General features: G+C 42.5%; 1 protein-coding gene across 1 annotated transcript; it reads left to right on the forward strand.

Moving 5' to 3' along the window:
• Positions 1–5,482: 5,482 nt before the first annotated feature.
• On the forward strand, positions 5,483–12,690 carry SPTSSA (serine palmitoyltransferase small subunit A). The gene is made up of 2 exons (XM_030559305.1): positions 5,483–5,660; positions 11,663–12,690. Exons 1-2 carry the CDS (start codon positions 5,552–5,554, stop codon positions 11,764–11,766), a joined length of 213 nt encoding a protein of 70 aa, XP_030415165.1. The 5' UTR covers positions 5,483–5,551; the 3' UTR covers positions 11,767–12,690.
• The last annotated feature ends 4,138 nt before the right edge of the window (positions 12,691–16,828 follow it).

Below are 16,828 nucleotides of genomic sequence, written 5' to 3' on the forward strand. Positions count from 1 at the left end.
GCGCATGGCACAGGATCCCCACTGGTGCTGGTGTGTGTGTGTGTGTGTGGCACCACACAGCCTGGGACCCCCATTGGTGTTGCAGGCCAATGGGAACTGTGGAGCTGGTGCTTGTGGCAAGAGCAGTGCACAGAGCCCCCCCCCCCGGCCTCCCCTTCCTCTAATAGCTGCAGGGACATATGGAGCTGGGTAGGGAACCTGCCAGCCCTGCTAACCTTCCCTCCCCCAACACCAGTGGGGGTCCTGGGCCATGTGGCGCTGCCCACCCCTGTCCAACACCAGTGGGGGTCCCAGGCCACAAGCTGCCCACCTCCCCCCAGCACAAGCAGGGGTCCCAGGCCACCCTCCCGGCACCCACAGTGCCCCCAAGGCTCCCTCCCTAGAGCACCCACAGACCCCTGCCAAAGTTTTAGTCATGGGTATTTTTAGTAAAAGTCACAGACAGGCTATGGGCTGTTTACTGCCCGTGACCTGTCTGTGACTTTTACTAAAAATACCCATGACTAAAAACGTAGCCTTAGTTATAAGCTGTAGTCCTCGGCTCCTTCAGTAGGTTCATTGTACATCGGATGTCCCTTGGTGGGCCATCAAGCAGGCCTAGTGCTGATGCAAATCCATCTGGTGGTCTCACCCAGAAACACAGGTCAAGTTGGGAATACAGATATACCATACATATCTATGTCATAATACAAAGGTGATACAAACATATAAACAAGATTATCATACCTGGCCGATTATAACATTTTCGCATATTTGGTTAGATTCCTTCCAGTTTTACAATATTGGCATGAACAATATCATAAAGTATCCCACATAGTCCATACGGCATCACACAAGTGTCCCCCAATCTTGTTAATATGTAATATCATCAAAATGACAGGTTCCAGTCCCTTTCAGGCCACTAATTAAGTGTGATTGCTCTTCTACTCCAATGCCCTCAACTTCCAGATCAGTAACTCTTGCTCCACGTGTAGGTCTGGTCAGGCATCTTTGTATCAATATACCTCTGGGTCTGTCTACCCATTCTGAAAGGTCTAACAGGTTTTCAGGACTGTAGTCTGTGGAGCTTACTTAAGTCAAAATACAATATTGACATTTAGTAGGTTGGCATAGCATATATGTTATCAGTATTTAGCTGTTGGGTCTGCCTTTGGAGAGATCTCTAAGGTTTGTCAATGCCATGTGCTATGCGTTTGTGTTTGGAACAAAGGAAGTACCAGAAACATGGTAGAAGGACTATAAAGGGCAGCGGCATCATCTCCATTTTGTGTTTAGTCCTGAGTTTAACTTCAGTGTTCTCTACCAGTCTTGGGAGTAGCTGCTCTCACTTTTGCAGCCTGCCCTTGTCATTTCTAGTGAGGGCTGCCCTAGGCACCACCGGGTCAGAGCTTTGGAATAGTGAAGCTAGTCCAAAGGGTCCAGAGTCACTACTACTGGCCCAGTTGATGCAGGTCTGTTAAAGAGTAGGTGAAGTTCTATGCCAGCAGGGTCCATAAAATGACTAGTGCTACACCCCAAGCAATGTGTTTTCCATTTTTGGGATCTGTCCTCTCAACAGAGTGACTATAGGTATCCTGGTATCTTAGAAGAGCAGTCTGTATGTGTTTGTAATAGCTGATTACTTCTCCAAGTTGGCAGAAGCTTATTCACTACCCAATCAAGAAATACAAACAATTGCTAAGATACTTTTTGAGCAATTTGCTTGCCAGTATGGTATGCCTCACTTCTTGTGTATCAACTATGGTCAAAACTCTGAGTTGCAGTTGTTTTGAGAGGCTTGTGACGTGCCGGAGATAAATAAGATCTGCACCCCACCATTACCACCCATAGTAGGACAAACTGTTGCAAAGTCTTCACCATGCACTGACAGATGTGTTGGCATTTTTTTGTAGACACCCAGTTGATAGAACTAGGATGTCCTGCTTCCCTTAGGCAGGATAGCCTATAGAACTCGTGTACGGTTATCCATGGTGTACATGCCACATATAAAGTTCAAATATGAAATCATCTGCTAAAATTACTGGGTGGGACTGATGTTATTGAAGGGTATACTAATCCCTAGGTATGTAACCCAGGTGGCAGGTGTTCTCAGTACTGTCAGACAAGCAGCGAACCATTACTGGAGTAAGGAAACTATCCCAGACGGAACACACACTGACTTAAGAATATGTCTGCTCAGGTGTATCAGGAGTGTTAACTGGTTTGGGTTAGCAATTACAAAAGGAAAAGGAGCTTGAGTGCTAAGTTGTTACAGGAAGTACAAAAGTCCATATGAGGTGGGTCAGCTGGATGTCAGAATTCATCTGCGTACTGACTTCTAGCCTAGGAGAAGTTGTTTTGCTCTGCATTACCTATGTTCTGACTGAGCCAAAACTCTGGCCAGTGCACCACAACCAAACCAGGCCAATGACTGTGGGAGTATCCTGGTCATCATGAGGGCTGAGCCCCTGGGCAGTAAAAGGGATCAAGCAAGGAACAGCACTGGTATGTGCTCCAGCGTGACAAACCAGGCTCTGATACACAACATCCTGGAGTAAAACTTATTGGAGGGAATTGCATCAGACCATGAGGCAGAATCTCTGAGAGTAACCTCACTTATGGAACTTGATCCAAAGGTGACGGTGAACCTACTGAGCAAGTAGAAGATCCAATATGTGAGGAGACTTCTAGTCTGAGTTGAAATTAACATATGGGTGCAGAAGAAAGTGAACCCAGAACTAAGAAGGGATAACAGAGATCACAAAGAAAGCACAGAGTTTCTTGTTGGTACCAACGCTTTCATGTGGACTAATGATGGAAGAGAGGATGCTTGTTTTTCACAGATGGGAGCAGCGTGATGAATTGGCTGAGTGGTCACAGGTCAGCAGAGGGCAGTGTGTGATGAGTGCCAGGAAGTGAATCTGCTGCTCTTCTCTCTCCTGATTGTTCTGGCACAGTGAGGAGGTGGACCGATGAAAGGAATGGGATAGGGGACTCTGGGAGGAATGTTGACAAAGTAGAGTTGATAATGGATGTAGTTGACAGAGTGCTCATTAGGCCACATGGTATGAGGGCCTTAGGACCTAGCAAATGAATCACCTTATAATGCTTGTCTGAGTTGTGGTGCACCATAGTGCTACCAAGGACTGTATCAGAACAAAGGCTGGTACCAGAACATTCCAGTAAATCCACTGGGGATAGATATGGGTGCAATGGTTACTACTGTCCAAATAACTTCACTGGTCCTTCAGCTTTGACTGTATGAAGATGAAGCTGTGACAGATAGGTCAATTTCCTGCAGGATCCTTGAAAAACTTTATTGAATTAAATTTAACTATCTTTGGAGTCCATTGTATTAAATGAATGGTTTATGTATTATTGTGGGCTGGAATTGTATGTAACCTCTCTTTAGGGGGAGATGTGAGGTGAACCCAGGGAAGTGTTGTGACTTCAAAGGATTGTATGGAGAACATAAGAATGGCCATAGTGGGTTAGATCAATGGTCCATCTAGCCTGGTATATTGTCTTCTGATAGAGGCCAGTGCCAGATGCTTCAGAGGAAGCAAACAGAACATGACAATTTATTGAGTGATGCACCCGGTGGTTCATTGCTAGCTTCTAGCAGTCAGAGGCTTAGGGACACCCAAAGCATGGGGTTCTGTCTCTGACCATCTTGGCTAACAGCCATTGATGGACCAATCTTTCATGAACTTATCTAATATTTAACTGAACAATGTGCCAGATAAGAATGGACTTTTGGGACAAACACGGTCAAGTGGTTTCCCTGGGGAATCTCTAGGGGGAGGTGAATGCAACTTTCTCATCTCCGGTTATGCAAAATCCCAGCCTTTTGAAGCTACACTCTGTTTACTTGATAACCAAATATGTAGCGTACATAAAAGGCAATAAAATTAAAATATGCAATTAGAAGTATAAATAATTCAGTAGAAAAATCAACATTTATGTATGGAACAAATAAACTAATAGAAGAGTCAAGTGTGATTTTCAGTGTTTGCAGGGTGAGGAATTACTTATAAAAATAAGGATTTTTAATAAGTTTTTAATTACAAAGGCAGTAAGGAATCATTATACTGGAAGTCCAAAATGGTATTGAATGTTATGGGAATGTACAACTGTTTCAAATACATGGATTCTTTGGGAGAGGTCACAACATAAATATGAAGCTAATGTGCTCTAAAGGCTCAGAAACAAAAAGGAGAAATAAAATAAACAAACATATACATATATACCTTTGGGATTCTTTTAATGCCATAACTTTTGGGTGTATAATCTCATGATTTTTGAATGCTGGTGGCTGTCAATCTATCTTGGGGTTGTATACCTATATTTAGTAAAAATTACAGAAGAAATTTACCTTTGAGAAGGATTTCATGAAAGATAGTATAGTGCCCTTAGGGCCAGATTTGTAAAGATATTTAGGCAACTAGTGGGATTTTCAAAAGTATCTAGGTGCTTTTAAACTTTAAAAATCTGGCCTGTGGTGAATATTTGGGAACCAATTTGCACACACAATTATGACATATGAAAATGCACTGAGGGGCAAAATAACAGTTGCCAACGACAATTCCCATTGGAGGCTCAAAGAAAACTGTTTTGACATCAAAACATTTTGGCATCAAACCAGGACTTCAGTCAGCCTTCAAGTCATGTGATCTCAAAGAATAAACTTTTACATAAAATATGAAAAAAAATTAGAACTAAAACCTAATATCCAATACTAACAGGAGGAGCTGTAGCTGAATTACTGTGAGAAATAATTGCAGAAGCTACTAGCAACTGTTAATATTTCCAATATTGCTATTAAAATATCTATGAACTAGAATGACATTCATCTGCACAATGTTAACAAAGGTAAATGAAGTGCTAAGAGTAATACAAATATAATTTCAAAAAGTAAATGGAGTGAAACTCCATTTTACAGTGGATTGCAAGAAAAATGCAGTCCAGTCCAGGCTATCCGAATAAAAGGCAAGCCAAATATGTTTCCTGCTATGAGGAGTTACAGAGACATATAAATTGATAAGCGATTATTTTAAACGTTGATAATTATCATTTTTGGACAAGCAGAAGTATGTAAAATATTTCACTGAATTAATCAAGTGTCCTTTAGCAGCTCAATAGGTGGCTCCAGAGACATTGGAGCACAGCCCTGGGAAGCAGGTGGTGAGATGCAGGACTGGGCCGCCCCTCCGCCTCCAACACCACTTGTCTTTTGCAGGCACTGCAGATGGTTCAGGCCACTTCGGTAAGTGTTAGCCCCGCCCCTTTTCCTCCCCCTGCCCCCCAAACACGTCACCAGCAATTCGCACGTGGTCACCACAAGAGAGGGCAAAGTCCGGGCAGCGGGGTCGGCAGGTGTTACTGAGCATGCTCAGTCCTCAAGCGCATGCTCCCTACCAACAGAGCAGCCGCGGGGCGGGGAGGCCTAGCGGTGCACGGCCCCTGGAGCGGAGAGGGGGGCGGGGCGCAGTGGAGGGCGTTCCCCGCGCGGTCAGGCCCAGCTCAGTCTGTTTGCGAGGGCCGCGCACGCCGCACGTAGACAGGTCCGGCGATGGCGCTGGCGCTGGGCTCGGCCTGGGGGCGGGTGTCGTGGCTCTATTACCAGTACCTGCTGGTCACCGCGCTCTACATGCTGGAGCCCTGGGAGCGGACGATCTTCAGTATCCTCCCGCGGCCGGGGCGGGACCGGCGGGCGCGGCCGCCGCGGGGCAGGGGTCTGTTAGTTGAGCCGCGGCCGGCAGCGCGCGCGCGCCGGAGGGCGGTGGGCGAGGCAGGTGCGGGGGAGGCCACAGGCAGCCTTGGGGAAGTGGGAGCTGGGGAGGGGCTGGAGCACGTGGCTGGACTGGAAGGGGGCGTGGTGGGCTGCAGTTCATGGCCGAGCGTGGGAGGTAGGCTGCGGGGCAGCGGTGGATTGTCCAGGGCCTGTTGCTCCGCTTTGGGCGTGAGGGAGGGGACTGGACACTAGTGTGCTGCTCTGCTCCCTAAGCTCTTCTAACTCCCTCGAGTGCATCTCTGCACACCCCGTGGTGTGGACTGTGCGGGGTGTGGTTCAGGCTCAGCTGAGCTGTGAGAGGTGCCTTAGGAGAGGAGGTCTGACCTTTGTCCTGAGCAAGCTGCCCTGCTATCCCTTCAGCCCCTGTTCTGCAGGATGCTCTTATGATTAAGGCACCAGACTGGGACCTTGGAGATTTGGCTTCGATTCTTGGCCTTTCCAGATTTTGAGAATGCCTTTGAGCACTTCTCTGATCATGGGTGCTTAATGTTCCCCTTCTTATCTGTAAAATGGGTCCAGTAACACTTTCCTGGCAGACATATTGTGTGTGCATTTTATTGATGCTTGGGAGGTGCTTAGCCGTTGTTCACATTGAGGGTTGTTAGCCATCCCAGTGTAGCTATGCTGGTGGTTTAAAAACCCAAAGTTCAATTGTAACTGGCTATCTAACTAGTTAGATAAATAACACTGATACATAGTAGCAGTCTATAGCTACATTGGCCTTGGTGCGGGTCAAGTGTTGCAAAGTATATAGTGTAGCACTGTTTCCTAGTCGCATAGGTTATGTTTATTGTGTGAACAAAGAAGGAACCCTTTCACCCATGTGTGAGGAATCTGTTAATCCACTCACTCCTTGCTTGTTAAATCACATTCAGATTCACAGTCTGTATTGTTACAATGAACTATAACAAGTTGCCAATGTTTAAGAGAGAGCAACACAGATTATCTTTCAGAACAATAAGGTATCAAGTATCCCTTCTGGCCATTTAGCAGTGTAGTTAATTTCTGAGTCAGAGACAGGTTGCTGTGCCTTGATGCAATTTCTCCTTTCACTTTCCTTCCCTAGAATTATGCAACTTTTTTCTCTGTTAACTTGAAGAATTGTTTCCATTAGTCAGAAATACCTTTAATGCATGCCTTCATACTTTGCACATTGGAAAGGAAAATGTGTATTTTATATAATGAGTAATTTATGTATGTTGCATAGTCATGCAGCTCTAGGTTTCCATTTTGCTTTGTCTCTCTGTGTCTTTTTCTAATTGGTGTTTACTGAACCTGTAGTTGGTGAATTTGCTTGTTTTATGTATTTCACTATAACAGCCTTCTAACATGAAGGTTCAGTTGTAGAGACTTGTATCAAGAGTCTAGATTATTGTGGTTTTTTGAGCCGCTTTTTCTAGAGGATAATACAATGTCCCTTCATTCTATTCTGAATGTGATGGTTACTTGGTCCTTTGTTAAAATGGTACCTCATATTTGCAGCCACTCTCTGATGGATGACCTTTAAAAGTACCTCCAAGGAGTACTGAGAGATGTGAGGAGATAAACTAATCTAACTGGTAACAAACAGAGGTGGTGGTCAGTTTTAAAGAAAATATCTGCCATTAGTAAAAGTAGGGACTGTTGTTTGCCCAAGTTACAGGTGCATTTTTTTCTATGTAAAGCTCCAAAATGGAGAGCATATAATTCAGAAATGAATGAACATGGTATGAACTTGATAGCTGTGTTCTGCAGCTGGATCTTGGTTACCAGTCCTTAGTGTTGCTTGGTCAGTTCCAGTGGCCAGCTGAAACTTCACACAAGGGAGGGGGAGCTGAGCTTTTGTGGAGTTTGAAGCTCTGATGTTGATGCAGAATGAACCCAAAGTCCCATGGCAATACACCCTTCTTTTATAATAATAAGTTCCCATACCAGTCTCTGGGCCTTGCTGTGTTACACCAGAGCTGTTAATTACAAAGTAGTTAAGGTTGCTTTTAATTAACATTATTTGGGTTATTACTGGGAGTTATTCGTAGCTGTCTTTTTTTTTTATTTGGCTTTACTTTTTATTTTGTTGTTTGGGTGTATACCTTTGCTTTAGCGTTGTTAATTTGCCATTTGGTGATTTTGATGATAAAGTTGATGCCTTTTGACTTTTTGGTTTTTTTGACCTTTTGGCCCAGCTGTTTTTTAGTTAATTACCATACACTTTTACTTACATACCAAACAGTAAATAAGGCAATTAAAGCCATAAAACTTATTTTTTTAAGAACAATTATTAACACAATTAGCAAAGAATAAATTTTAGAAAATTTTTTTTTACTAATTTAAGGCTAGCAAAATGGAGTACAATTTTAAAAACCCAAACTCCATGGAATACACCCTTCTTTTATAGTTACAAGCTCCCAGAGGAGTCTTTGGGTTCGTTCTACATCGGGGTAGGCAACCTATGGCATGCATGCCGAAGGTGGCACGCGAACTGATTTTCAGTGGCACTCACACTGCCCTGGTCCTGGCCACCAGTCCAGGGGGCTCTGAATTTTAATTTAATTTTAAATGAAGCTTCTTAAACATTTTAAAAACCTCATTTACTTTACATATAACAATAGTTTAGTTATATATTAGACTTATAGAAAGAAACCTTCTAAAAACATTAAAATGTATTACTGGGACATGAAACCGTAAATTAGAGTGAATAAATGAAGACTCGGCACACCACGTCTGAAAGGTTGCGGACCCCTGTTCTACATCAACATTGGAAATTCAAAAGCATTCAACAAAGGCCTACCTCTGTCTCCCTCCTGTGCAGTTTCAGCTGGCCACTGGATCTGATGGCGCAACACTTAAAAACTGATAACTATAAAATCCAGCTGAAACCATGTGTGTAAATAAAAGCATATGTTAATTTCAGTGCTTAAATTGTACTGTCAATAAACTCACTGTATTGCCTTATCCCCTTTAAAAAAAAATCCCATGTGCTTCTTTAAGCATAACACAGAGGAAACTAATTCTAAAGGGGAAACGGTGAAACTGACTACAGACGAAGTTCTGTAAAATACATCTAACTCAAAATCTAAACTTTTTGGCTGTTATAATCTTGGGTATAATTTGGGGGGTGTTGGAGGGTAATAGACAGAAGTGTGCTTGTTTCAGTGACAGTAACATCCTGATCACCATATGGCCATTTTTTCTCAATATAAGTTCAAATCTGATTCTAGGATCTAGTTTGTCGATACTAGGACCTGCGCTGAAAATAGCTAAGCAACTAATTCCCACTTGGCTCTACTTGTGAATGAAAATAGCTCAACTTTAGAGAGGATTGCTACAGAAAGCATGGCTGGAGCACTTGCCACTAGTACTGGTAATGACGGGCCATTATCCTAAGGTAGAAGGCCTTAGATTATTTATTTGTATTTTGGTGGTACCTAGGAGCCCCTGTCACGGATGAGACACTATTGTACTCGGTGCTGTACAAACACAGAACAAAAGATGGCCCAGTGAGCTTACAGTCTGCGTAGATCTACGTTGTCTGATAGCTTGGAATCCCAAGGTTGTGACTAAGAACTCACGTCAAAGTTTAGAGATTTGAGGTGACCCTCCCTCAGTGCTTTTAAATTGCAATATTTCATGACTTGCCATGACTAAAAATACTCTAGTGAATGAGTACATCTTCTAGGTTTGTTCTCTAACAGGTATGCCATATAGCCTTTGTTGTTAAATATACACAGTTTAGACCTCATTTTGGAGGTGCTGATGAGCACCTGCAGCTCCTGTTGAAACTGTGGTAACTGGATACTTCTGCCAGGCCCTTTAATACCTAATGCTCTGTTTATAGTTCTGTCTTTGTATTAGGTTTATTAAACTTAATTTTAAGTTATGATTTGAGGAAACTGCAGGTAGTCTGATTAGAAAAGGGTTTGTAAAAAAAATTTTTAATTTATTTGTGTGTGCGTCCAGAAACGTTCAGGTTTGGGTCAACCTAACTACAGTGACTACAATCCCACTGCATTTCTGAAGGCTGGGTTTGGGTTTCCTGGAACTAGACATAGGACTAGTGATAATATTAGCAAATACAGGTAATGTGTCTTATGTGAATTTTCTAAGTGATCACTGATCCTATTTGAAATAAGCTAGTGAAACTATAGCCTGAGAATGGTTGTGGATTGCCAGATACTACAAAAAAGTTTTCAGAGAGCTGCAGCCACTTCCAATAAAATGTTAATGAACGGTTTACAAACACAGCTTGAATTAAAACAAAGGCTGTGCTTTGAGATATTATGATTTGAGTGAAACATCTAGATTGGTTCTACTTACAAGATTGATCAGCTGTCTAAGGAAATTAATACTAATACCATAGTTCCTTCTATTGAAGTACTCTTGGAAAATAAATTGAGCCTCACAACCTATTTTTCCCTAGAGAATCAATAATGCTTATTTATTAACAAACATGGCAATACAAATTAAGTCAATATATTTGAACACAGAAATAAAGAACACTAATTGAACAGACTCTTCATTTTTCAGTTATAATGTTCCAAAGAGTCTATTAAAGTCATCTTTCAAGACTGCACTTTGGTTTGATTTTGGTTTTTGTTTCGGGGGGAGAACAAGATTCAGCACTCCAAAATGGGTCAGTGGTGGTTTTTGCAGCAATGCGTAATTCAGGTCTTGGGGCAGGAGAGACGTGTCATTACAGTTCCCATGAGAGCTGCCCTTTATAAGCCCAGCTTGCTCTTTCTTTAATGTCTCCTTTTGGACAGTTGTGAGCTGCCCAAAGCCTATAGGCAGCTGGGAATGGAACCTAGGTCTCTTGACTCCCTGTTTTATACCAATGACCATTCTCCCTCCAGTAATGTGTGTACACAAATTAAGATTTAGTTTATTTGGGCCACTCTGTTCCAAGAGAATCCTTGAGAACAGAATTGAAAGATTAGTTTCTTCAAGTGTGTGTGAGAGAGAGTGTGTATATATATGTGTGGAGAGAGAGAGTGCTACACAAGATCTTTTAAAGATATCTATGAATTAGCATAAATATATTGCTCTTGCTGACAGTAAAACTCAGAACCTGCAGAAGTTTTTGGCTTTTAGGGAATCTGGTTATTTCCATTAACGTGTTTCTCCTCCTCATTTCCCCCCTGAAACCCTCCCCCCCCCCAAAAAAAAATAAAAAAAGACTGCCACATATTTTGAACATAAAAACAATAAAATAGAGAATCTGGAAGGCATTCTCATAATACAGTCAGTCATTATTACCAGTGTCAGAGAAAAACACAGTGTTTGCTGTTTTTTTTTTGAGTGCAGCAAAATTAAATATTTTATTATATTTTAAGCAATTGCGATTGAGGGAGGGAGTGCCCTAGGACACAGGGTCGCCCCAGTCCGGGACAGGTCTCTCAACAGGTAAACAATTACAGCAAGCATTTATACCTTTGTTACAGACAATGACAAGCAATAATACAGACAATAATGAGCAGCAGCTGCATTTTGTTTATACATAGGCCATTCTGTTTTATTTTTTTCACTTCTGGGCGCCAGTCTACGTATTTGATTATCAGTGCAAGGTCGTGATAACTTCTTACACAGTTCTTTCCTACTCGCCTCACACTATTCTCACTTCTACAAGTCTCAGGTCATTAGGGTTACAGCTGGCCTAACTCTTGCTAACAGACTGACATGCATTAAGATCCCCTACAAATCCTTGTCAATTCTTTCCCTTCTTCCACACAAGTCTTCTAGTTTTCACATTTACAGTGGATTTCTTCCTACAGCTGTTATACACGAATACAGTTGAGCATATACAATTTAGAATTATACAAGTTTTATAATAGTTTTGAAGGTTAGTATTAAAACATTCTTGTTTTGTGATTTTAATAGAATTCCAAACTGCAGCTTTCCTTAACTGTTCCTCAGATTCTATGCTGGTTTCTATTGTTGGAATGGCGCTGTACACTGGCTATGTGTTCATTCCTCAGCACATCATGGCGATATTACACTACTTTGAAATTGTGCAGTGATGAAGAAAGTATATTCAAGAAGTAATAGTGATTCAAGATTCATCCTGCAAAGAAGATCCAACCGGCTAGTTTTAACGAGACTTCTACAGATGACAGAACAAGAAACACTCAGCTATGACTCTGAAGACTAGGAAACCAGATGTGTAGAGCAGGGACACAACATGCCTCGTGTGTTGTGTTCATTCACTTTAATTTTACAAGATGCCCTTGTATAGTAGTTTTGCCTATTTTAACATTGTTTGTACTTTGATACCAGTATTTTCTTAACTTTTGTGAAAAGTAGTTTGTAACCATCAACTCAGGTGTACTGTCTGCTGTCCAGACTTTGTCCAACAAAATATTTGTGCATAACTATAGTTGGCTTTAAGTCTTCTGTATTCCAGCTGATGGAGGAAGAGGGTGGATGAGACAGAGTTAACACTTCATTCATCATCTTTGGGATAAGACTACAGATGCAATCTTTCCAAAGTTGGAGCAAAAGGACTAATGGGCTTATTTGTTCTTTCATGAACTGCATCTAAGCCCTCAAGATTTTGTGATAATTTAATGTTCTAACTTCTAACTAAACTGTACTTGTACATAATGCTTGTCTTCCAAGGATTATGTTTCTGTGCAGATGGAGAGGAGTTTTTTTCCTGTACTCATTGTCAGCAGTGTAATTGTCTAGTTTTAAACTGCTTTATTGCAGTTAGTGTTTCAAACGCATTTGAACATACTCTTGTTACAAATGACCAAAACATAGGATTGTAAGTGGACTTAAGTTAATATAACAATAAGAAGCTGAATACTTAGCTGAAGTCCTGTCTTTGTTCTTAACTTTTTTTCAGGTTTGTATTCTGAAATGTAAGATGGCAACAACCTGACTTTCTAAGGTGGAGGATATATTTTTTTGTTCTAAAAAATAAAAGCTAAAAGCAGAATTGATGCAAACTCTTTTCCTTTTATTTTTAGATGTTAATATGTTTTATGCGTTCTCAAAACTGACACAGGTGATGAGGCAAGGGAATGATGTTAACCAAAGATCTGAGTTTTTGTCCCAGTAAAAGGTACTGTGGGCCAAATTATATCCTAAGATATGCAGCTGCTGTTGATGCTAATGGAAGTTGCACAGGTAGTTCATAATGCATTATGCCTAATTAATGCACAGCTGTTTGACAGTATGCAACATGACAATAAGGTTTAATTCCCTTAAATATGCATTCCAGTGAGGAACGGTAAGATGCCTTTTCCATATTTAAAATAAAATAGTGTATGCATTTTATTTTCAGTTTAACTGAGTATAACTTGTTCTATAAAAACTATTTTTGTAATCTTTAGTTGGCTTAACTTTTATCCGACTTGCAGATATTACATAAGGCTGTCACCTCTGGTATCCAAAGTGAGGCTAGATTAGTGCCTCAGAAGGCGGCATGTTAATAATTTTCACTATCCCAAAAGCTAACAAATGAAAGCTTTGGCATCTGAGAAATTTTCTTTTGGGATATATTATCTGATTGCACGATAGGCTAATGCATTAGTATTACTGATATGGGGATACAGAGACAACTGGTGCAGAATTGTCTTCATTCAGTTAAAAAACTGGCCATATAAACAAAGACTAGAGGGTGAAGGCGGGGGGGGGGGGGACTGGATACAGCAAAAAAAAAAGAGGCATTTTTCATTGCCAATTAGCAATTACTTTAAGATTGTTTGAGCTGTGTTTGGGAACTCTCTTTTATTCTGTGACAGAAATGCTGCAGAATACTGTGCATGTAAAAATGGCTTTAAGTGGGAAAGCATTTGTAAATGGGTTTTGATGATGCACAAGTTTTCTCAAAACAATTTATTTTAATGGTGGGGAAAATGCAACCATGTCAACACTTATAGTATAAATGGAGTTGCAGAGGACTGGAGTCTAGCAATACTAATTAGCACACGTTTGCGGATTTGTGTTTTCTTATATTTTCTTAAAGTAAGTGTTATAAAAGCCCTGAATCATCTTGTCAGAATTTAAGATGTTAAAGGATGAAAAAGATTCTTCTATTGTAATATAACTAAAGTTCATAGTCCTAAAAGCAAGTGCTGTATGACATGCATTTCACAGTATTAATCTGGAGGAAAGATAGTCAAAACTGATAATTTAATAAGGAGTTTGTTCAATTTTACAAAGGAAACCAGTAGGTGACTAACATTTGGTAAGCTTAAATAATACACTAATTACCTAAGAAGATCAAGTTTAGCGTTTTCCCACTTTGCTGTGGTCATTTTACAGCTGTTGTCAGTTCAGCAGTCAAATCTTGTATACTGTATAACTGCTCAGCTTTTCTGTGAAACCCAGATTTAAAAGGCAATTTAAAATTGTTAGAGTTGGAGGAAGCTATTTTAAACATGATTATAAGGAGAAAGTTGATGCATAACAAAATTCAGTATGTTAAATGTCTTGACATAAAGTTGAAAAATTGTGATGGTGAGATTTTCAGCTAGACAATTCTTTTATTCTTGGATCTTCAGTTGGCCTGAGTGTTATCACGTGCCAGAAATATTCTACAATATAAAATTGACAGTTCACTGAAAGAGAAGACCACAGAATTCAGAATGGATTCAGCGAAGGAAAACTGATTTAATCTCAGAAGTATGGGCTGAATGTCCCCACTATCAAAGGGGTGGGACCACTGAACATTGAAATAAGTTTACCAAGGCACCAATAACTACCAAGGCATGTGGGTAGCTAGAAGTAATGTACATTAACAATGTTCCAAAAATGGCAGGACTATTTACTTTAAAGACTTTGTGTATCCTAGAATGGTGAAAGCTATGGGTCACATTTTCATTAAGGTGCAACTCCTTGGAGAGACACATGCTTTAAAGTACTCTTATTTCCCTGAGGCACACTGATAATGTACCTTGTTTAGATTGGTTCATTGTGAAGACGGTGTAATCTTGGGTCCACTGAAGTCAGTGGGAGTTCTGTTGTTTGCTTTGGTGGACTCAGGATTTTACCTACTGTTATCTAGGTTTAATAACTTTCTTGCTATCATTCCTATGGATCAGTTTCCCCATCTGTATAATGGGGGTAAAACAGGCATGCTGGAGCCATGGACTGGAGAAGAAAATGGGAGCTAAAGCCGAGATCCTCACTTACAGCCAGACTGCTTCCCCCTGGCTCCATGTTCAGGAAGACGGGAAGCCCGAGCGACTAGCCCCCTGCTCCTGGTGAGGAGCTGAGAAGCCTGGGTGGAGCTGAGAGCCCCTACTCTCAGCCCCCCACACTGCCCCTTTTCGGTGGACAGAAGTGCTCCTGGTGAGGTCATCGACAAGATTCCATCTAACACTTTTTTTAAGGGGTGGGGTGGAGAAATGTTGCCCATGCCTCTTTCCCTCTACCCTCTTTGAGCAGTGCCTCAATGTGCACATACACTGGTGGTCTGGCATTATAAGATTCAGGAGGTTCCAGATCCTGGCACACATACAGCTAGCCTACTCACCAGAAAGAATACCATACTGTACAGTTTAAGAACAACTTAATGGACTTATATAACTCCCTGAGGCTGCAGCTACATTTGAGTTAAGAGGTGTGATTCCCAGTTTGCATAGATGTACCCATGCTAACTGTATTTGATCTAGTGCACTAAAAAATCAATGTAGCCATGATAGTGTGGATGGTGGCTCAGACTAGCTGCCCTGCTTCATATGCAGAGGGCCTGGGTGGGTTTATACGCCCGTGGCTAGCCTGACCTGCAGCCTGTACAACCCTGGCTATGCTGCTATTTTTAGCATGCTAGCTGAAGCACAGCTAAGCCTCCCCTGACCCAGGCTGTGGCCCTGCCCGTGTTCCACTGAGAGACTCCATACTCCATTCCAATCTACCCTGAAGCTGGTGGAGGGGGTGAGCTGCATCTAGTGGGCTGGAGCTTGGGCTCATTGGCAGACCAGGGCAGCACTTGTGCCAGGTTGTGGGGGGCAGAGTTTGGCATGAGGGGGCGCTGGGGCTGCCCTGGTGCTGAGCGGGGAGGGGCGCTGGCCAGAGCTCGTACAGCTATGTGTGTGGGTGTGTCTCGGAGCTCTTTTAGCTGTGTGGGGGCCCATGAGGGTCTGGGGATGGGGCCTTAGGCAGAAGGGGCAGGGCTGCTGGGCTGGCCTTCCCAAAGGAGGGTTCACCCGCTGCCCATGACCCCTTTTTGTTCTCTCTAACATTTTTTCCAGCTGTAACTCATTCTTTGCCTTGGCTTTCCTGATTTATCCCTACACACTCTCACTATTCCCATGTATACTTCCTTGGTGATATGCCCCTCCTTTCATTTCCTGTATGTATCCCTTTTGGTTTTTAGATAGCTAAAAAAACTCCTTGTGCAGCCACATTGGCCTCCTGTGGCTTGTCTTATCTTTCCTCTGTATTGCTTGATGTTGAGCCTCTCATTATATCTTTTAAGAACTGCCAGCCCCCTTTGGTTCATTTTCTTCCTAATTAGTCTTTCCATGGGACCTTGTCAGGGGTGAAAGTAATTTACAGGACTTACCGGTACTGCCAGAGTCTGGAAGGGGCGTGGCCTCTCAAGATTTAAAGGCCCTGGGGCACCAGCTGTGGCTGGGAGACTCAGGGCCTTTAAATCAACCAGGGGCTCCCAGCTGAAGAGGTGGCTGGGAGCCCCCTGGGGCTCCGGCCACCGGGGGGAACGCTGAACTTTGCAGGGCTGGGGCAGGGATTTAAAGGTCCCAGAGTTCCTGCTGCTGAGGGGAGCCCCCAGCCCGGCCGCCAGAGTTGGCGGGGATTCAAAGGGTTCTGGGCTGCCCGCAGCCATGGGGAGCTCTGAGCCCTTTAAATCTCAGCCACGGCCAGGATTCAAAGGGCTCTGGGCTGCCCGCAGCCATGGGGAGCTCTGAGCCCTTTAAATTCAGGCCCCAGCCTGGCCGCTGGAGCTGTGGCCGGGATTTAAAGGGCTGCGGGCAGCTCAGAGCCCTTTCAATCCCCGTCGTGGAAGCTGGTGCAGTCCAGCACGGTGTACTGGCTCTTGCCAGTATGCCGGACCGGACCGGCTTACTTTCACCTCTGGACCTTGTGTACTGTTTCTCTGATTTGGTTGAA

The sequence above is a fragment of the Gopherus evgoodei genome, chromosome 4 (genome assembly GCF_007399415.2).
Source record: "Gopherus evgoodei ecotype Sinaloan lineage chromosome 4, rGopEvg1_v1.p, whole genome shotgun sequence".
Taxonomy (NCBI): Eukaryota; Metazoa; Chordata; order Testudines; family Testudinidae; genus Gopherus; species Gopherus evgoodei.

What these genes read in the sequence shown, in the direction of transcription:
- SPTSSA (XM_030559305.1), top strand. Translation starts at nt 5,552, where the DNA reads ATGGCGCTGGCGCTGGGCTCGGCCTGGGGGCGGGTGTCGTGGCTCTAT. An exon ending in CTGGGAGCGGACGATCTTCA is followed by an intron (nt 5,661 to 11,662) that starts GTATCCTCCCGC and finishes ACTGTTCCTCAG; the next exon opens with ATTCTATGCTGGTTTCTATT.